At 36.5% G+C, this 23362-nt stretch overlaps 2 protein-coding genes across 2 annotated transcripts; both read right to left on the bottom strand.

Annotated features, from left to right (window-relative positions):
• Positions 1 to 825: 825 nt before the first annotated feature.
• LOC143648048 (keratin-associated protein 13-1-like) lies at positions 826 to 1458 on the bottom strand. Its single transcript, XM_077117659.1, has one exon. It carries the CDS (start codon positions 1418 to 1420, stop codon positions 917 to 919), a length of 504 nt encoding a protein of 167 aa, XP_076973774.1. The 5' UTR covers positions 1421 to 1458; the 3' UTR covers positions 826 to 916.
• A 16058-nt stretch (positions 1459 to 17516) lies between these two features.
• LOC143648047 (keratin-associated protein 13-1-like) lies at positions 17517 to 18516 on the bottom strand. Its single transcript, XM_077117658.1, has one exon. The coding sequence runs from the start codon at positions 18286 to 18288 to the stop codon at positions 17785 to 17787; it is 504 nt and encodes a 167-aa protein (XP_076973773.1). The 5' UTR covers positions 18289 to 18516; the 3' UTR covers positions 17517 to 17784.
• Between the last annotated feature and the right edge of the window lie 4846 nt (positions 18517 to 23362).

Below are 23362 nucleotides of genomic sequence, written 5' to 3'. Positions count from 1 at the left end.
CTTGATACCAGTGGATTTTCCTCACCCATGCATACAATTTTCGCTAAGGAATTCCTTCCCTAGGGAAGGCAAGGATTCTGGCACTTATCCTCACCTAAAATGAGCAAAATGTCTGCCCTGGGAGTTGTTTAAACTTCCTGTTATCTACTCATGGTAAATTCACAATCTGATACTAGCCATGTAAAAAAAATTCCATGTGTTCAACACCCCTTTAATATATATTGCATTATTGTTTTCAGCATTCCTAATGTACATACCAACTCCTTTGTTTTCCTTAATCAGCAGAAATGCATGTCCAGTATTTTGAGGCATATCTCATTGCTGACAAGAAATGTCTGTACGTACAAAATAGAGATTTCACAAAATGTCTATGTCAATCGAGAATCTATCCAATGTCAACAAAAACTTGCTCAAATGATCAAATGGTCAGTTCCTAATATCTAGTTTCACAGTAAAAGTGACTTGATTTTAACCTCCCATTCTCTGAAGGCCCAATGTATTCAAAACACTTGTTGTTTTAAAAATAATAAGGCAAACAATGGATTTCCATGCAAGATTAAATATTTATTATAATGTAATTTTTATCTCAATTGTTTTTTGCAGAAATTCCAATAACTTGTATTCTATCAACATTGAAGTTCTTAGAACTTGAATATTAATTACTCAATTTCAAAGTCGTCAGAAGCTACCTGACAGCTAGTGCTATGATATGCTGGAGATGGAGAAAATAAGGATAATGGTAACAGGTCTGGATAAAAAGAATGGCTGCTCTGAGTATAGATTTTGACCTCAATAGTCTAAGGAATCTGACACTTAGCAAGTTGGAGAAAATAAGGATAATGGTAACAGGTCTGGATAAAAAGAATGGCTGCTCTGAGTATAGATTTTGACCTCAATAGTCTAAAGAATCTGACACTTAGCAAGTTGAACAATAGAAGCTGGATCCACAGGTTGGTCTGTAGCAAGAAGGCTGGCAGCTCCTAGAAGGAAAGTAGGATGGGCAGCATAATCCAGAACCATATCCCAGGAAAGGGGAGACACGGGTTCCACAATCCAGTGATCTGAAACCAGTGACTCCACAGCCCAGGGAGTAGCAGCTTCTTGCTCCATAGCCAAGGGAACAGGTGCTCCTAGTGCCACAGTCCAGTGATCTTGGCTGGCAGGGACTGCAGAGCACGGAGGTCCTGGGCTGGTAACAGGACGTCAGGCAGGGGTTGGACACCGCACAGGACACCCCACAGCTGCTGGGCTTGTAGCAGGTCTCCTGACAGCCACTGTAGAGAGAGGTGCTGGGAGAGCAGAGGTCAGTGCTGTAGACCAGGTTGCTGGGGCAGGAAAAGCTGCAGGAGTAACCTGGGTACCGCAGGGAGCTCCCAAGAGAGCAGGAGGAGAAGTTTCCAGAGCAGCAGTTGGAGTACATGGTGACAGGTGAGGGGAGTTCAGCTGAGTTCCAGTGAGAAGATCTGTGATTTTATGTTACCTTTGGGACCCTGGCATTTATATAGTCTCAGCAATGGGTGTGGCACACTGGAGTCATGGTGCTTACCTTGGATGCACTCATTTGCATATGTGTAACTCAACAATCTCTTTAATTGCACTTGTGTTTAAATAGATGTTTTACATTTTGTGATTATTAGTGTTGTAATTTTGTTGTGATAGAGCAAAAAACGATGAACTATGCCTGTGTCATAAATGACTGCTGTATGTTAATGCCCACTCCATCCCATACTGCTGTGACACAGTGCTCCTTACATCCAAGGTGCAGATGGGAATAGTAGCTGAAACTTGAGAGATGGCTAGAAACAGAAAGAGAACTTGCAGAGTATTTAAAGAAACGGTGATCAAAAAGGGCTCCATTGCAGTAGAGTCTCAGGGGAGATTGATTTGAGCCTGTCTGCCAAGTAGTCTGCCCCGGTGTGGTGAGGGGGAAGAATCATTTGAATGAAGGAGAGAGGGCTTTCTCATTTCTCTTCTATTGCCTTCTTAAACTATGGTTTGTATTATTCCAGTATCTTTATAATCACCACTTTTGAAAATTAGCATATTTTATGAAATTCAAGTTATTTCCCTTTATATCATCTGTATTTATAAATATCCAGGGGCTCAGTCTTCATACGGTATCTTTAGCTTCACCCTGGCCAAGTTTCAAAAAATTTTCTGACACTTCTAGAGCTAAGTACAACATTTTCTTTCTTAAATATGAAGTTCCATTTTTTTTTTTCTGAGTTCTCTTGTCTGCTACAGTGAAGACAATTTGCTTCTCATGAAGTCTCTCTAAGTAAATTGGGATCATAGGTAACATAGTTTTCCTTCTGATGTGGTTTGAAGCTGTGTTTAGTCCAGAAAATGTCATGTTAAGAAACATCAGTTAGCAGTCCTGTGGGTACAGACCTATTGTGGGTGGGACATTTTGATTAGGTTTTTTCAATTGAGATGTGAACACCCTCATACAGAACGGATCTTAAACTTTTTACTAGGGCCCATTATAAGAAGACAAACCTTTCTTAGCTAAATTATAGAAATCTATTTCAATCAACTCAATTTACTTCAATCTTTGTTTCCCCTAATGTTTGTTTATTTTTTCATCCATATTTGTTACTCATCCTAGATAAAAGGAACATCAGACACAAAGTTTTCACAATCACAGTCACATTAAGAAACATGAGGAAAAACAAAGGAATGTCAATACTGCAGGGTGTTGAAAATAGATGGTAATTCATATTTTAAAACTTTAACTTCTGTGTGGGACAAAAGAATAAATGTTTATTTGGTACAAAATTTATATTTTGACTAGTGCATTTCCTAAAATAACTTAATGGACAGTTTAATTGAACACCATAAGTACATGGAAACTGAAAGAAGGCATGAGATTTTGTAGGTTTTTCCGGAGTGATGTCCCAATGAATCCCAGAGAGATTTGAACAATGAATAAAAAAGCATTTTCAAAGTCCCCTTGGGGAAATGGCAAGAAAGGGGGAAAATTCTACTTCCCCATTTAGAGAATTCCTGATATTAGAGAGGCTAGAGGGAAGTGCCAGAAACTGTAGTGCTGTGTAAAACAATAAATGAATAAATAAATAAATAAATAAAAGAGCATGACTACTGGAACACAGCTCTACAGTTTCAGGTACTTCCCTCTAGTTACTCCAAAGCACTATAAAATGAAAAAGGGATATCTATATAATGTATAAAAATTACCTCCAGGATAATCTCTCAACTGTGCTTGAAATCTTTCAGCTACTGACACTTTATTTTGTTTAATTTCTCTTTTCCCCCTTTAAGTCAGAAGGTTTTCTCACTCCCTTGATGCCAGGTCCAGGCTCATCCCACAATGACGATTTCTTTCCCACATTGCCAGGAAGATTTATACCCCTAAGAGTCATGTCCCACACAGCAGGGAGGGACATTTGTTGTGTTGGCTTAGAGAGAGAGAGAGAGAGGCCACATTGGAGCAACAAAAGATGCTCTCTGGGGGTGACTGTTTAGGTCTAACTAAAAAAAAAACTTCTATAATAATTACAACTTTTTAAACACAACTATTTCTCTTCTAGAAATTACTAGCAATTTATCATTAACATGCCATCAATCTCATTTTTTACTAATCATCTGTTTTATAAACTTGATAAATAAAATCAAATCCATTCTCTTTAATCAGTATGCATTAATAATCATTAACTATAGTAATCATGATTCTCTAGAGAAAAACCAAAAGGAGATATCTGTAAATATGAGTTTTTAGAAAAGTTTCTCATGCAATTGTTGGGATACACAAGTCCAAATTCCATAGGACAATTTGTAAGTTGCCAACTCCAATGAAGGTCTTTGATGAATTCCCTAGGAAAAGCTGGCTGACTGAAATGGGGGGAGATAGTTTCTCTCTTCTAACTTCTCTTTTAAAGTCTTGAACTGATTAGATTAAATGTCACTCATTGCCAAAGACACTCTCCTTAGCCAACTACAGATAATCAGTCATAGATGTAATCAGTGTGCTAAAGTACACAAAATGTTCTCACAGCAACAGAAAGGTGTTTGTTTGATCAGACAACTGGGCAACATCACTTGGCAAAGTTGACACCTGAACCGAACCATCACAGCCCATATTTTGTCAAATTGGCAGCTATAAACATCTGCTGAAATCATGTGTAATCTTTAAATAAAGAAAAACAATATATATGTTTTTTACCTAATGACACTCAAATGTCTTATATGTATCTGGAAATGCACTAAATATCTCCAGAATAGTGTGTAATTCCTTGGGTAATGTTCACTATTAAACTTGAATCCTATAACTTAAACACTATGATATGAACAATACAACTTATGCCATATGATCAGGGCATATGATAGAGAAGGAAATAAATATATTTGCTTTATGTACAAATACAAACATACTGATAACAAAACAAGGAAGAAATATTTATACTATTACAGTCCTCATTTCTGTAACTGATCATGTGGTCACAGTTCATATTTATCACTACCCTCTTCCGCTATCCATTCCATGTTCCCTTTACCCTCAGCAAGCATCTCAGCTGGCTGGTTCTTTGCCTGGTTAGGTGAACTAAACTGTTCCTAAAGTTTCTGGTCCATTGGTAGTCCTACATGGTTTGGGTAAAGTCAATTTGCCATTGACTTTAATCACACTGTATGTTAGTACTAAGAGACACCCTAGGGGATCTCCAGCATTCCAGGAAATCTCTTCTTTGCCTCCACAGTGAAGTTGCTTTTCTATTTATCCTTAAAAATCAGGATCAATCACTGCAGCCTATACAGTAATCCCCTTATCTGTCTATTGATTCAGATGCATGAGAAGCACAAGTGCCCAGGTCACAATCTTAACTTCCAAGTTAATGGAATATTGTTGTGTCTGCTGGTGGAAGCACTCCTTCTGGAATTAAGACCTGTAGACTAACAGAGGTCAAGGATGGAGGGACAGGAAGCAAAAATTTTCCTAGTGGGTCACTAAGGGTAGCTAGTGGAAGCACTCCTTTTGGAATTAAGACCTGTAAACCAACAAACCTCAAGGATGCAGGGACAGGAAGCAAAAATGTTCCTAGTGGATCACTAAGGGTAATAGTGAGTGGTGCAACTCTCATTTCTACTCTGTGAATCATGGCTATGGGAGAAACAGAACCAATTAGTGGTTGCTGATTCAGAGCATACACAGTCTCCTGAAGAATATTGGCCCAGCCCTACAAGGTATTGCCACCTAGTTGATGCCATAAATAAGTCTTCAAAAGTTCATTCCACCATTCTATCAATCCAACTGCTTTAAGAAGATGGGGAACAAGGTAAGATCAGAGAATTCTATGAGCATGTGCCTATTCTCACACTTCATTTGTTGTAAAATGAGTTCCTGAATCAGGAGCAATGCTGCGTGGAATACTGTGACGGTGAATAAGGCATTCCATAAGTCCAGGGATGGTAGTTTTAGCAGAATCATTGCATACGAGGAAGGCAAATCCATACGCAGATTATGTGCCAATTCTAGTTAGAACAAATCACAGAGTTATATGTCCATTTCAGTTAGAGAAAGTAGCTTGGGGAACGGTGCCATTACAGGGCTGTGTCTCTGCTACTGGCAGATTGGGCATTCAGCCCAAGTTGGCCTTGGAGAGTGGAAGTCCATGTTCACCCGCGCATAACCTCCATCCCTACGACCATGACTACTGTCTTTATAAGCCCATTGGTTGATGGCAGAATTGACTGAAGAGAGAGGCTGACTTGTATTCACAGACCTGGTCATCTTATCCACTTGCTTATTAAAACCTTCTGCTGAAGTCTCCTTCTGGTGAGCACTCACTTGAGACATTAGTATCTTCAGTTGATGCCCATGAGAAAGCTCTATCCACATTCCTCTTCCCTAGACTCTTTGTCACCATTCTTCTAAGCATGCTCCACCCAAGTCCCTGACCAAACCATTAGCAGACAAACCGGTACTCAAAGTTCTGTCCACTGGGAGGATTTCCTCTCAACACTGTCCTTCAAGGAAATTCCAGAAAGGGTCTGCAGTGCTTCGGCTGTCCACTTTTGGGTGGTACCTGTATATTATGGAGGATGATCTGTAGACCAGGCCCAAATATTCTCTTCCTCAGGGAACTGACTGTAAGAAATTCCCCAAAAGGCCATAACTGAGGGCTGCAAATGAGAAGGTAATGTGGCAGTAGTTGGGGCTCTTGGCATTTGGGACACTTCCTCATACAACTTTAGGGATGCATGAGTTCAAATTCTATAGGGTATGCTGCAAGCTGCCAAATCTGATGGAGGTCTTTGATGAATTCCTCAGGACATGCTGGTTTGCTAAAGTGGAGGGAGATAGGTTCTGTCTTCTGATTTCTCTTTTAAAGCCATCAACTAATTAGATTAAACATCACTTATTGCAAAAAACACAGCCCTTGGCTAACTGTAAATGTTACCAGCAGCTGATGATTTAAGTCTACAAAATGTCTTCACAGAAATAGGTCAGAGCTTGCTTGATCAGACAACTGGGCAACATCACCTGGCAAAGTTGACACATGAGCTAACCATACAACATTATTTAATATTACCCAACATATACTTGAGGGCTTCTGAGTTCCATATTATGGAATTCATTTTCACTAGAGAAGGATGTCATAACTGTATCCTGAAATATGCTTAATGCAATATTAAAGCACATTTAACTCTTGTAATATGTTCTCAGTTTTATTTCCATAGTGGTATATATATATTATATATATATAATGTATATAAATTATATATGTATATATATATAAATGTATATATATGTATATAAATTATGTATATGTATATATATATATAATTTCATGCTGGTAAAACATTGAAGGTTTCTGAATAATCATATTTAATGAAGCATCTAAGAATGTAGCATGTCTTTTTATGTAACATATCCAGAATCAAGGGTTGGGAACATGGATTAAAATGTAAGTAGTCCGTTTGTTAGGTGATCTCAGGAAATGCCAGTAAGTGAGTAGGAAAATATTATATGTGATAGAAGAATGACAAGAGAGTCTTCATGAACTGGTTCCCAATATGGACAACTACAGCCTAATCTAGTGGAAGATTCCTTAAACAGGAGTACAGAAAACTCTGAGATGAAAAAGTCCTTAGGCTGTGATGTCCTTTGTCGTTAGTCTTCAGAATGTGAGGTGAATATCGAGTTGATGAAGGAAGAGGGTGGGTGTCATGTTGAAATCACAGATACAAGAAGTACAGATGGAAATAAGGTGGAGTCTTAAGTGATGAATTGGAATGAGCAAAAAAGAAATGTGTGAAGATGTACTGAGTTCAGATCATATTGCAACACTGAGGTATAGTTTAAAAAAGGTGCAAGTGGAATAAAATTGAAGAGAGATTTGGAAAGGCAGATTTTATAAACATGGAAGCAGCATTCAGGCGCACTGAACTTTGGTAGGTTTTATCTACTACCATTGAAACTCTAGGATATCTAAACGGCTACCCTCACTATAGTTAATCACCTGTTGAATCACTTCTATATATTTCAAAAGGAAAAGTAATCAAAGTTACACAATATTAGCAATTCAATATGGCGAAAATATCAGAACCATTCTTCCCACTGAAAACAAACAAAATGCTCATTAAAATACAGAAAATATATATCTGTTTTGACAATTTCTGAGAAAACAACTCAGAAACCTGAGTTACAGAGACCCAATATGTGTCATATTTGAAGTTAGAAGAAATCATCCTGATATTTGGAGTTATTCTTCCTCTAAAGGTATATACTGATTTTGAAAATAACAAATAAGAGTCTGAGAGTGTGCGGACAAAATTGGAAGTAAGGGCCTACCAAAAAGTTGGGGTACCCTGGGAACCATTCCAGACACTGGATGGCCAATTACTAGAAATAAAATTGAATTGCTATTAGAAAACTTCTTATAGGACTGAAACCACAGTTTGAAGCATAACAATAGCTGATTCTAGCAGCCTGACAGAAATTTAAATAAATCCTATGCAACAGAAGGTAAAATCATCCAGAACCCTTTTATTTGAAGATCTGCTATACTCTCAAAATGTATTTGTTTGTGCTAGTTTGAAACTGATATGAACCCAAGCCATATTCTTTAATCCTGATTTAATATTGTAGGGTGGGATCCTCTTGATGTGTTTGTGTTGATTGAGATATGGCCCACTTAATTGTGGGTGTAAATTTTGATTAGATTCCTTCCACTGAGATGTCATGCACTCAATTGTGGGTTTGCTGTTTTGATTAGATGGAGCTGTGACTTCACCCGTTCAAGGGGTGGGTCTTGTTTGTTTCCTGGAGTCCTATAAAAGAGGAAATAGTTTGTAGTTGCTCAGAGCAGGACAGAGATGCAGATATTTGGAGATAACTGGAGTGCCAACAGAGAGAGCAGATGGTTAGACAGGGACGTTTGGTGACAAAGCCCATTAGATGTTGCCATGTGTCTTCCAATGAGATGGCAAGCATGCTGGAACCCAGAATTGTGCCCTGGAGAAACTAAGTTACAGACCACAGATGCTTAGAGAAGAAACCATGAGCATCAGAAGCTGAAGCAAGGGAACCAGGAACAAGGACGGAAGGATACCAGCCATGTGCTTCCTCATATGACAGATACCGGCCTTTCTTGATTCAAGATATCTTTTTCTGGGTGCCTTAGTTTGGACTTTTCTTATGCTCTTGAACTGTCAATTTGTAACTTAATAAATCCCCTTTATAAAAGTCAACCCATTTCTAGTATATTGCATTCTGGCAGCATTTTGCAAACTAAAACAGTATACGAGAGGATAAAACTGGACACAAGGGAATACCACAAAATAGAATCTGATCCAGACAGTCTAGATACTTGACAGGTCAAAAATAAATGAAATCAATGAAGAAATTAACAACAGAAAATAGGAAGCATTATTTTCAAGAATAATTATGTTTAAAGAAATAAAGATATTTTAAGAATTTTGACTCAAATCTGAAAACCATATAAAAGAAATTATTTGAAAATTTAAATTAAAAGTAGAATAATTCCTCTTATTAAAAAATATAATGGGATAGGTTGAAGAGGAGATTAGGAATAACAGAACAGATAATTTGTGATTGGAAAATGACACAGAAATAAATTTTCAAGGTAGAAAACAACAACAAAAAAAGATTGAATGTATCAAAAAAAAAAAAAAAAACAGAGAGAGCGTACGAGGCATATGGAACATAGTTTAAATGTCTTTCTTTTCATTTAACTCTAAGAATGAAAATGGGGAGATAAGAAGGAAGAAACAAAATTTGAAGTGACTACGGATGAGAATTAACCAAAATTAATGAAAGGCATCAACTCATATGGGAACCACAAACAAAGTATAAAGTTATAAAAGATGTGAATGACATTAAAATTTCTGATTAATGGAAATGACTAGAACATTACACACAACCACTTCAGAATATTAATTCTTTTCAAATGTCTATGGAGCATTTGCCAAATTAGACATTATGTTGGGCTAAAGAACAAATTTCACCAAATTCCAAAAGTAGAGAACAGGTGGAGTAAGTTCCCTGACCATAGTGCTTTGAGCTAGAAAACAACAGCCAAAAAAGCAACAACAAAATTTTCTAGGAAATCATCATGTATTTGTAATTTGTAAATTAAACATTATGCTTCTAAATTATCCATGATCAAAGGAAAAAAACAAGATTAAAATGCAAAATATATACAGATAAACCATTCTTATGGAGAAAGTTATAGCCTTGACAACATATTTTAAAAGAAGGAAGTCTGAAAATTGTTACCTGATGTCAATATCAAGAAGTTAAAATAGGAAATCATATTAACCCAAATTAAGCAAAAAGAGTGAAGTGAAAGAGGTAAGAGCAGAAATTACTGGGGGTGGGGGATTAAATTTAAAATGCAAGATAGGTAAAGTTGGATAATCAGACTTCTGGGGAAAACATTGAACCTACAGAGAAATGTAAGACAGCTGGCAAAAAGTCACTCTATATGACTTACATCAATTCAGATTTTTTAATAAGTAGACACCGTGATGGGCATAAGGGTGAAATTAATGTATTAGAGAAATGCCTATAGGAGAAAATGGATAGGGAATGGGGTATGACTGGTGGAGGAAGAGAAGAAAGGAAGTGCTTGAGGCTGCTCTGCATTCTAAGAATATCTTCAAGGCTATTAGGAAAGACTCCAAATAGGGATGGAAATTGGAGGTGTTCCCTATTTCACAACTCCAGACTTCCCTGGAATCTTTGCTATGCTCAATCAGCACTGTGCCTGCAAGCGTAAAGCATAGATTCAGCACAGGTGCATCATTACATTTCAGACCATACCAGGTGCCCTCCTTTGTCAAATAATCCTCCTGTAGTTGAAGATTGGAGAAGTATATTTTCAGGACAGACACTTGTATAGATGATTACATGATTGGATCAGATATGTTAAATTGTGTCTTTTCTTCAAATCAGTAGTATCAGGATTCTGGATACTTTTTGTATGGTTTCATTTATGACTCTTTCAGTTCTGTCCCTTCCTGTAACCATGTCCTTAAATATTTGTCCAGAATTCTCTCAGTTCCTGGTCATCAAAAACCTTCAATTGACTTGGCTAACATATGCCTGTACCAATGGACATGAGATATTTGGTAACAGTATATAATAAATGAACAATTATTTTTCAGAATGAGAAGGAATTGTGACAAGTAGGGTCAAGCTTTAGTAGGTTAACCATTAGAGTAGAAAATGTGCCTCTAATCCATTTATTAAAAAAAGATACTATATCATGTTCTCCACACTTTAAATAAATGTTTTCACTCAGCACAGCCAGAAACAGGACACATGAGGCATACACCAAGGAGACAAAAAGAGGCTTTCCTGATATGACGGATGAACATTTGTGTAAAACAGTAAAGGCATTTCTGACATAAGGGCAGTTTATGAGCTTTGTTTCGCTATAACAAAATTATAGATCCATTAACACAGTTTATGGGAAACTATACAAATGCAGTTATAGAGATAATTGCACCACACATGTCAATGAAGGACACAAAGACAGAAAGCTTGATCCTTTTGGATAATACGTCTACTGCTGAGTATACAGGAAGCCCAGTTCAGTAGATAAAATCAGAGCTCAGAATCTTAGTGTATCTCAGCTGAAACTCACTTCAATGGATAAATTTCTTCCAGCTACTACACTACATGTATCTCTTCTTACCCTCCTGAGGGTTGTATGTTTTACCCAGACTTCTTCTGTGGCTCTTCCTACCCTATAGTCTAGTCAACAGCACTGACCTCTGCTCTCTGAGCACCAGCCATCTGGGCTCATATCTTTTCAGTGGCTGTCAGGAGTCCTTCTGTGAGCCCAGCAGCTGCCAGGCATCCATTGTGACGTTCTGTCCATTTCTGTATAATTAGATGGTATAGGTTTTCATATGAAATGTATTAGGTTGAATTTCAGGATTGTAAAACTCATTAATTGAAGCCAGACGCACAAGCTGGTTGGTAAGAAAGAGACAGGCAGTTTCTAGAAGAGAAATAAGTGGGGCTGAAGAAGCTAGATCTACAATTTAGGGGTGAAAAGTGTTGGGCCCACATCCCACTGGAAACTACAGGATCCGAATAATGTCCACGTATGGGGAGCCACAACCCAAAGTTTGAAGGCCTAATACACTTTATATCAAGAGCTACACCATCTATTGACTTTGTTATTAGCCAACAAATTGGACCCTTACTCTAAACCACCATAGGTCAGGTATAATTTGAATTCCAGTAACTAGAAAATGTTTTCGTTAGAAAAAGATGCTAAGACTACTTGCCTCTAAGTATACAGATACGCAATATTGAAGTATAATTCTTCTTAATATGCCTTCTAGTTATTTCCCATAGCAGATTTTTTCCACTTTAATATTGAAAACAATGCTATCACTTAAATAAAATATGTTACATGACTTATGCATATGTGTTTTAATAGTCTTCTTTATTTTATGTGTTAAAAATACTTCTAAGTACCTGGCTGAAATTTTGCTATATCTTAAAATGATCATTTTCAATGTTGTACTCTAAAGATTAAAATTATCCAATTTACTTACTGAAATGGAAGAAATTATTTCATATTTCATGTTTCTTCTATCTGCCACTGCTTTACAAATTAAAGGCACGAATACACACTGTTAAGAGTAAAAAATAGATGATTTGCTTTCTGTTTTGTAGGGAGTCAGAAACTTCAATATTTTTATGGAAAATAAATTCAAGTTGTAAGAAATGCTAAATTAATTATTTGACATAATAATGGAAGAAAGTTTGTTTTTTTTTTAAAAAATAAGACTGTAGAATTTGTGTGAAATGGTATGAGAATATCCAATAAGAAGCCAGATATTGATGAGTTACAAATGGTGAGGGTGCTAGTAAGCTAAGTCTTTTACTATGAGGTAAGAGATCAATCAAGTCTCAAAATGATAACTCTACCACATTCTAACATTTATTATTAAGTATTTAACTGAGGATTTAGAATTTAACAAGTGATTATGATTACTGAATGTTTATATAAATATTTCTTTTCACTTTCTTGTATATTAGACTAAGGGAAATACCTCAAATTACTTAACTGTTTTTTCCAGCTAACTTACTATTTGATAATGATTGCATAACTATATAGCTTTTATTTTTTGAGTGTAAAACATTGTAACTAGCCTCTACTTGTAAATCCTTATCTTATTTTCCAACTTTGGCATCTTATGATCACTAAATATAGCCCCTAATGTTTATTAATGAAAAGTCTTAAGACAGCCCATAACTAACTCACCCCGTTCCAAAGCACTCTTACTAGATATAGCTGGATTTAACCATAATTGACCCACTTGACGTGCGTAGAAGCTTAAATTTTAAATTTATACGTGATTTATACCTCATTATAATACTAAAAATCATGCTCATCATCATATTAATGCCACCATTTTCTTACAAACATTCACAGATAAGCATGTAAGTAATCTGCATATTCTCAATAATTAGATCATCTCTACTGTTGTTATCTGGATCCATTTGTGCTCATTATCTTAAAACAGGCACATCTTTTGATACTATATAACTATCAGAATTACTGCAGTTCTGGGAAGCAAGTTTCTGATGCTGATAGGCCATCTGATCTCCTGCTTTTTACTAACCAATAAACTCTCTTCAAACACCTGGTGTCTCAGGATTTGGTTATTCGAGCACATCAGGCAGAGAACCCACTGCTTTTGATTGGTATTAATTAGCTTAAACTTATTTTTTTTTGCATCAGTTTTAGAAGTTTGATGAAATCCCATTTCTGTCTCTTTTTAAGTTGTTCACTGGATACCACGTGTGTGCAAAAATACACCATAAAACCCTTAACTAAATATTCTCGTGGCAAGTCAAGGCAAATACTCTGTTGTTCTAGAACTCAATGAAACTACCAACCAGGTGGAGGTCCTTGGATCTGCAATAGCAAGTCCCCCCAAACTCTTTTATTCATGAAGTCAGAGACAACATTACCAAAGTTACAGATGACATTGATCTGTACACCCAGAGCCTTCACAGGTCCTGGTTTATTCCTGTTGTCCCAGAACCCTGTCCCATTTAGCAGTTATCTCAGATTTGTCACTTTTTATTTATATTCAGAAACAGTTGCCCTAAAAATTAACTATGCATGGTTTAGGAGACAACCACTTACTTTCCATCCAGTAGGATATAAGATACCATAAAACAGGCACACTTTCCAATTTAAGAGATTGTTAAATCCTAAAGAAGATAAGGCTTATCCTACCCTTTCTACCCATTGGGCCACAAAACAGCGTTAACAGTATCCTTTCAAGGAAAGCATAGAGAACAATTGCTCAAAAGCAAATTACATTCAGAGACAGGGTACTGGACAGGCTAAGCCTTCAAATTTGGGTGGTGGGTCATTTGTTCCTAATCTAGCCTGTAGTGCTATGGACACTTCCACAGCCTGCCAGATGATACATCAATATGTATCAGGCCACAAGTAAGTAGGATGAGTGGGAAATTTGAGCATTACAGGTTAAAACTCTATGAAACATGTGCAGGAAATTGAGCATGAGAATTTGTGCTTCAGAACATATAAAGAATTATATGCGTGATATTGCCACAAAAGTTTTATCACTTATTGGATTGCATAAATATAAAATTATTTGTTTAATTGTTAGGAATACCTTTCTTGTTGATATTTTTGCAAACTCTCTTCAGGGGCCATGATCCAAAAAAGAAATGTTTCCATTTAATGGAAAGAAGTTAGTACTACACCTCAATTACTAAAGAATACTAATGGTGAACATATAACTTGTACAAAAATTTTATATTTACTGTCCAACACAGATGCCACTGATATCATTGACAATATGAAAAATAAAAGACATAATTTTGCTAAAGAATTACCAGTGTCTGCATCAAAAGAGTTGAAATTAAAAGAATATTTCTTGAAAAGATGATAATTTAGCATTAATACTTGTGCAAGGTGTATTAATAAGTCACTCTGATCATGCATTTCCATTATGGCCAATAAGTATTCAAAACTTTTTAGTTCACGTTTAATTTGAAGGTTTTTTGCCATACGCTAAAGAAATGAGAAAGAGATGATGATGTGTCAGTCTGTTAGTAGAACTTCACAAAAAAATTGGATGAAACCAGCTTTATATCAATATTGTCCAATGTTTCAGAAAGAAAATAAATTAATTCCAATAATGGTTTGATTTCTACATCGGTTCAAAGAATCAGAGTAGTCTTGTCAAATGTTTAAAATGTTATTTTGAGAATTCCAATGTGAATTCAGTTAGAGAGTTAATATTGAAGGTAAAATTATTTGTTGTCTCAATAATAAAATAAATAAAAACTTTGGTTACGTGTGTTATCATGGTAAATATGAGTAAGAATCCTATTGAGAAGAAATATAGTTGTTTTTATGATAAACACATAATTCTTAATTATATACAAGCAAGCTATATTCTAGCAGTCAAAATGGAAGGTGAAGTTTTAAAATATAATGACATTTTTAATATTGAGTAAGTTATTTTGGGAATCAAACTTTTTCCTTACATTGTTAATAGCCCCTTTCTTTTCTGTCTATTGTTTCCATAAGAATTTCAGCACTTTTTTGTGGATTTTAGTCATTACTAGTAGTTTTTTCCTGTTTCTACTTAGGGTTATATATTTTTCCATATTAGATATTCAATCCTTCTTCCACACCTTAAGTTACTTCTCCATCTTGTAATACTAATTTCATCTCTCAAGGTATTCTCAATGATATTCTGTGGGATTCCTCCAAAATTCTATAATGTAACTTACAGAAATGGAAACGTAGTTTACAGGCTTAGGGAGAGGTCATATGCTTTGGAAACTTCTGTTTTCTTTTTATCTTTTTTCCAAGAAAATTCATTCTAAGAGTAATAGGTGTTTTTATAGGAAGATTTAGAAAGGATATATGAAATCTGTCAAGTACATAATAATTTTACTTATTTGGGTTCCTTTTTTATTTTCAATTTACTAACAAGAAGCTGGTTCTCTTCATTTTATCATTGCTGGTGTTGAATGCATGGGGCAGATATGAGAATGAGGCTTATGTTTCTTAACAATACTAAAGTATAGTGTTAGTTTTTGAGAAAGATATTGTCTTGACATGTATCAATTAAACCTTAATCTGAACAAGCTGAATAACACTAATAATGATAATTAAAATTAACAATATAAGATTTTTCATAACACTCTGAATCTTTGAAAATTTCCTTGTGAATTGTTCACCATAAACTCTTTCTCTATTTACTACAATGTATACAGTGTTTTGGAAAGAAATGAGTTCACCATTCCTTATTCTTTTGCACCTGCTTTATGTATTTTAATTTACTTTCTATTGTGGATATTACTCATGAGATTAGAGCCAATAGGAGTTTTCATCTGTTCAGATGAAGTGATTTCTTTAGTACTCAAGGCTCTTTGGTTAAATAAGACTCGAAAATCAAAATAAAAGTTTAGTAAAGAACACCAAAATCAGGATCATTTAAGAACAAAGGTTCTGAAAGCTTTTTCATATATATCCTTCAGCAAGGCTCTTATCCTCATTGGTCCTCTGTATCTTCTTGTCCCAACAGGTCTATAATACTTAATGTTTGCTTTCACACAAACTTGTTTGAGTAGCAAGTGAAAAAGATATATCAGACATTCCTTTTTAACTCTTAAATCTTGATGGTCCCTCCTAGGATCACAGGCAAATGAGGTGTTTCGTGGAGACTTCAGCTTAATTTGCACAAATAGCATCTTTCACCAATCATATACCACACTTCTTTCACTTTCTACCTGCGTCTCGGAGATCACAACTAGACAAACTGAAGTAACTCACTGTGGCTTCTCCTTTGCAAGTTATGACGTTCCAGGAAGTTGATACACATGTGGAACATAGTACAAGTAATGAGAGATAGAAACTAATGGTTAAATGCTTATCTTTGTTGAACAGAAATTATGTAGACAATGCTAAGAGACATTCATGGCAATCCAAAAGAAAAAAAGAAAAAAAAACAGTCCTGGCAGAGTTGAGTATCAGTATATAATCCATTTATTATCATACACTTTTATGGGATTTTCTTTTTCAATTTTACATCCACATTTGCTTTCTGGGATCATGTGCCAAGTAAACTGCCAGTAACAATGTACTTGCTTTTAATTTTGCTTTTGGTTGAAATCAGGCTAAGGCTAAAGTATATACATGTTTGCTTTACCCTGTTCAGGATTTAGAATGGGCATGTTTATGCTCTATTATTTGATTTATCATAACATTGAACTTGCTGATACCCTTACTATTTTATTATTTCCTGAAATATTTGACCAGAGAGGGCTCAAAAATATTATTTAATTCCACTTTTCTTAAGATTAACATGAACAATATTTCTTGTATCAAAAGTGTGTGTCGCTCTTAGCTTGATCCAGGTTTGCACTTCAGAGAAGCACCGGGAGGGGCTCGCATAACTCCTGAACTCTTCAATCCCCACTTGGTACCACTGTGAATCTCTTCACACAGGCATTCAGTTAAGGCTAAGAGATTCCTTATCTGAGAAAGGCAGGGATTCTGGCCCTTATTCCCATTTACAATAAGCAAAGCACCTGCCCTGGGCATTGTTTAAGCCTCAAAATTTCTGTTAACTGAAATCCAAAATTTGATACAAGACATATAAAAAAGTCCATGCGTTCAAAACCATTTTTAATTATATTGCATTATTTTCTTTTCAGCATTCCTAGTATATGTATAAATTGTTAGTTTTCCTTAGCCAGCAAAAATGCATGTCCCCTATTTAAGGCATGGCTCATTGCTGTTGAGAAATGTCTGTATAAACAAAATAGGGATTTCCATAAAATGACTGCCTCAATCAAGAATCTATCCAACCTCAACAAAAACTTGCTCAAAATAATCAATTGTAAGTGCCAACATCCAGTTGCACAATTATATTGACTTGATTTTAACCCCCCAAATCTTTGAATATGAAAATAATATGAATAAATATTTTAAATAATAAGGCAAACAATGTAATTCAATGAAAGATTAAATATTTATTAGATGACAATTTAATTTTCGACTGCATTTTGAGGAGATTCCAATGACATAATCCGTCAACACTCAAATCTTAGAACTTGATTTTCATTTGTTAAATTTCAGTTGTCAGAAGCTGCCTGACAGCCAGTGGTTCAATGTATGATGCTGGAGACGGGAGAAAATAAGGATGATGGTAATACAGCGGAATGAAAAGAATGGCTGCTCTGAGTAGATTTTGACCTCAATTGTCTAAAGAATCTGACGCTTAGCACGTTGAACGATAGAAGCCGGATCCACACGTCGGTCTGTAGCAAGAAGGCTGGCAGCTCCTAGAAGGAAAGTAGGATGGGCAGCATAATCCGGAACCATATCCCAGGAATGGGGAGACACGGGTTCCACAACCCAGTGATCTGAAACCAGTGACTCCACAGCCCAGGGAGTAGCAGCTTCTTGCTCCAAAGCCAAGGGAACAGGTGCTCCTAGTGCCACAGTCCAGTGATCTTGGCTGGCAGGGACTGCAGAGCATGGAGGTCCTGGGCTGGTAACAGGACGTCAGGCAGGGGTTGGACACCGCACAGGACACCCCACAGCTGCTGGGCTTGTAGCAGGTCTCCTGACAGCCACTGTAGAGAGAGGTGCTGGGAGAGCACAGATTAGTGCTGTAGACCAGGTTGCTGGGGCAGGAAATGCCACAGGCGTAACCTGGGTACCGCAGGGAGCTCCCAAGAGAGCAGGAGGAGAAGTTTCCAGAGCAGCAGTTGGAGTACATGGTGACAGGTGAGGGGAGTTCAGCTGACTTCCAGTGAGGAGATCTGCGTTTTCATGTTCCCTTCGGGACTGTGGCATTTATATACTGTCACCAGTGGGTGTGGCACACTACAGGGTCATGGTGCTGACTTTGGACACACTCATTTGCATATGTGTAACTCAACAACCTCTCTAATTGCACTCGGGTTTAAATAGATTTTCCACAACTTGGGTATATTGGTGTTATAATTTGCTGTGATTGGGTAAAGCCAATGAACTACACCTATGTCATAAATGATGACTGTTGTACATGAATGCCCATGTCATCCCACACTGCTGTGACACAGTGCTCCTTACATCCAAGGTGCAGATGGCAATAGTAGCTGAAAGAAAGAGACTGAGAGATGAGGATAAACAGAAAGACAACTTGCCAAGTATTTAAAACTAGGTGATTAGGGTGGGCCACAGTGGCCCAGCAGGCAGAGTTCTTGCCTGCCATGCCAGAGACCTGGGTTCGATTCCCAGTGCCTGCTCATGCAAAAAAAAAAAAAAAAACAACAAAGATCAAAACTAGGTGTTCAAAAAGGGCTCCGTTGCAATAGAGTCTCAGGGAAAATCAATCTCAGTCTATATGCTGTTTGTGTGATGAGGGGAATAATGTTTTGAATGAAGAATACAGAGAAGTTCCAGGATTTAGAATCCCCCTTGGTGCCCTCTTAGTCTATGGTTTCTTTCGTTCCAATGTCTTTATATCCAAATTTTTTGAAAATTAGTACATCTTATGAATTTCATTATACAGTCTTTATTAAAAACTTTTTTATTGTGTAAAACAGCATATATACAAAGCAAAGGAAGAAAAAAGAATAGTTTTCAAAATATTCTTCAACAAGCTGTTACGAGACGGATTCCACATTTGTCGTGGGTTACCCTGCCATCTTCTCAGATTTTTCCTTCTAGCTGCTCCAGAATATAGGAGGCTAGAAGGAATAAATATATTACTTATCATCACAATTGACTTTTTTCTCTTTTTTTTTGTGAAAAATACCATATGTACAAATAAGCAATAAATTCCAAAGCACAGCAATTAGCTGTAGAACAAATTTCAGCGTTTTGTATGGGTTACAATTCTACAATCTTAGGTTTTTACTTCTAGCTCCTCTAAGGTACTGGAGACTAAAAGAAATATCAATATAATGATTCAGCAATAATATTCATTTGTAAACCCTACCTTCTCTGTATAACTCCACTATTACTTTGGTCTTTCTATCCCGCTCTTTAGAGGTATTTGAGCTATGGCCATTTTAACTTTTTCATGTTGGAAGGGGCTGTCAATAGTATAGGGTAAAGAGATGGAATTAGCTGATGTTCTGGAGAGGCTGGCCCATCTAGGTTTCAGGACTTATCTGGTCCAGGGAACCATCTGGAGGTTGTAGGTTTCTGGAATGTTATACTAGTGCATGGAACCTTTGTAGAATCTTATATATTGCCCTAGATGTTCTTTAGGATTCATCGGAATGGTTTTGGTTGGGGGTTGGCAAGCTATGATAGGTAGCAATGTCTAACTGAAACTTGAGTAAGTGTGACCTTCAGAGTAGCCTCTGGACTCTATTTGAACTCTCTCAGCCACTGATACTTTATTAGTTATACTTCTTTGCCCCCTTTTGGTCAGGATAGAATTGTTGCTCCCATGGTGCCAGGGTTGGACTCATCCCCAGGAGTCCTCTTCCATGCTGCCAGGGAGACTTTCACCCCTGGATGTCATGTCTCATGTACTGGGAAGGGCAATGATTTCACTTACAGAGTTGGGCTTAGAAAGAGTGAGGCCACATCTGAGTAACAAAAGAGATCTTCCAAAAGTAACTCTTTGGCATATCAATAGGTAGGTCGAACTTCTCCACTACCTACATTAGCTTCACAAGAGTAAGCCTCAAGATCAAGGGCTTGGCCTATTGATTTGGGTGTCCCTAATGTTTGACACAGTATCAGGGGATTCTCTGAAGGTAAAGTTTAATAGTTCCATATTTTTTTCTCCCATCCCTCAAGGGACTTTGCGAACACATCTGATTATCTGTTTAATATATTCTAAGATGTATCCAGGTGTTAAATTAAGCTATACAGGATTAAAGTCTCTCATTCTTAGTTCTGGCTCCCTGTGCTCAAATTGTTCAAATGAGCTAACCAGATAGCTTGAGTTAGATTATGTGCTACAGAAAATTTAGGTTCCAGACAAAATAAACTTTCCTCCTTTGGTCTCAAAGAGTAGCTGAGGTTCTAAAATATAGACAATGTCTTCCTTACCCCTTGTTCTGAATTATATTAATCCTAACCTGATAGAAAAACAATCTACTAAAACAAGCATAACTACATAAAACTGAGTTCTGATGACTCAACTGGAATCATGGAGGCAAGAAGGCAGTGGCATATGTTTAAGATCCTGAAAGAGAAATTCCAGCCAAGAATTCTGTACCCAACCAAATTGTCCTTCAAAACTGAGGGAGAGATTAAAATTTTCACGGACAAACAAATCCTGAAAGAATTTATCAACAAAAGACTGCTCCTACAAGAAATACTAAAGGGAGTTCTGCCAGTTGAAAAAAAAGATAGGAAAAGGAGGTCTGGAAGAGTGCAGAGAACTGAAGAGTACCAGTAAGGGTAACTTAAAAGATACAAAGAGAAAGAGGGAAAATAATATATAGATGAGACAAATAAAATCCAAAAGATACTGTGGTGGATTCAAGAAATGCCTTTTCAGTAATAACTTTTAATGTTAACAGATAAATTTGCCAATCAAAAGATACATATTGGATTAAGAATGGATTAAGAAATACACTCCAGGTATATGCTGCTTACAAGGGACTCATCTTAGACACAAGGATACAGATAGATTAAAAGTGAAAGAATGGAAAAAGATGTTCCATGAAAGTTGTAACCAAAAGAAAGCAGGTGTAGCTATACCAATATTGGACAAAATAGACTTTAAACGTAAAGACATTATAAGAGACAAAGAACGACACTATATATTAATTAAAGGGCCAATTCACCAAGAAGATATAACAATCATAAATGCTTTTTCTCCCAATCAAGGAGCACCAAAGTACACAAGAGAGACATTGGCAAACTGAAGGGAGTGACTGATGCTTGAACAATCATGTTAGGAGACTTTAATACACCACTCTCCTCTATAGATAGAACAACCAGTCAGAAGATCAAGGAAATTCATAACTTAAACAACTAGATAAATGAATTAGACCTAACAGACATATATAAATCATTATACCCCAAAACACCGGATACACATTTTTCTCTAGTGCTCATGGAATATCCTCCAGGATAGATCATATGCTGGGGCATAAAGCAGGTCTATACAAATTTAAAAGCATTGAAATTATTCAAAGCACTTTCTCTGATTGCAGTGGAATAAAGCTGGATATCAATAACCAGCAAAGAATGAAAACTTCACAAATATATGGAGATTAAACAACCAGTGGGTTAAAGATCTGGAGACAACTGAAAATGAGAATACAACCTATCAGAATTTATAGGATGTGGCAAAGGCTGTGCTGAGAGGGAAATTTGTGGTCCCTTAACGCCTATATTAAAAAACAAGAAAGAGCAAAAATTGAGGACTTAACTGCTCACCTGGAGGAACTTGAGAAAGAACAGCAAACTAACCCCAAAGCAAATAGAAGAAGAGAAATAACAAAGATTAAAGCAGAGCTAAATGAATGGGAGAACAAAAGAACAATAGAAAGCATCAATAAAACCAAAAGTTTGTTTATTGAGAAAATCAATAAAATCGATGGGCCACTAGCAAGACTTACAAAGAAAAAAAGAGAGAGAAAAGAAAAAAAATCAGAAATGATTTTGTTTATTTATATCCAGAATTCTTTCAGGTCCTGTCATCAACAATCTTCAATTTGTCTTGAGTAAAATGTTTCCCTACCTATTGGACATGAGACATTTGGTAATAGTATGTAAGGAATGAAAGAAATTATTTTGTAGAATGAGAAGGAACTGTGACAAGTAGGAATTGTGTCAAGTGGGTTATTCATTAGTGTAAATGTTCTACCTCTAATCCAATGATATTCAAGAAAGATACAGTATCACTTTCCACACTCTTCTGAAATGTCTTCTTCTGGCTTAGCCAGAAACAAGACAGATGAAGCATATACTAAGGGCAAAAGCACACACCAAGGGGAAAAGAAGAGGCTTCCTGGTCATGAAGGGATGGGCACTTGTGTAAAACAGTAACAGCATATCTGACATAAGAGCAATTCATTAGCTTTGTTTTGCAATAACAAAACTATAGACCCATTAATACAATTTATGGGAAGCTAAACAAATGCAGTTACAGAGATTATTAAGCACATAATCAAGGTGTGCATGCTCGGTAATGAGATCATCTCATACCTATTCATCTCAGGCAGTTGTGCTCAGTATCCTAAAATCTGCCTATCTTTTGATATTGCAGAAATTTTAGAGTTAATGCAGGTCAGAGAGACAGATTTTTAGTTGAGTAGTTGATCTGATCGCCTGCTTTAGTATCAAAAAACTCCTTCTCTCTTTGAAAACCAGGAATCTCAGGACTTGGTCTATTGAGTGGAGCAGGCAGAGAATCCGCCACTTTTAACTGGTTTCATTTGCCTCGACGTTTTTTTCATATACCAGTTCTATAAGTTTGATGAAATCCATTTTTTTCTCTTTTAAAGTTGTTCAGTTGGTGTCACATGTATATAAAAACAAACAAACATAAACCCCACAAAACTCAAAACCAAATATTTGTCCAGTGCATATATTCTCTTATTGCAAAATTCAGCTAAAATTCCAGGTGAAAATCCATGGATCAGCAATTGCCCCCCAAACTATGTACTCATCAAGTCAGGGACAACATTACTAAAGTTACAAATGGCCTCACTCCTTATGATCAGGTCAATAATATGTCCTGGTTTATCTCTGCTGTCCCAGAACCCTGTCCCATTTGGCAATTGTCTCAGATCTTTCACTTTTTATTTACAGTCATAAATACTTGCACTAAAAATTTGCCTTGAATGCTTAGGAGAAAATTGCTCACTTTTCATGGAGTGGATATAAGACAC

Source organism: Tamandua tetradactyla, chromosome 10 (assembly GCF_023851605.1).
Source record: "Tamandua tetradactyla isolate mTamTet1 chromosome 10, mTamTet1.pri, whole genome shotgun sequence".
NCBI lineage: Eukaryota > Metazoa > Chordata > Mammalia > Pilosa > Myrmecophagidae > Tamandua > Tamandua tetradactyla.
This window is presented reverse-complemented; position numbering and strand designations above follow the sequence as displayed.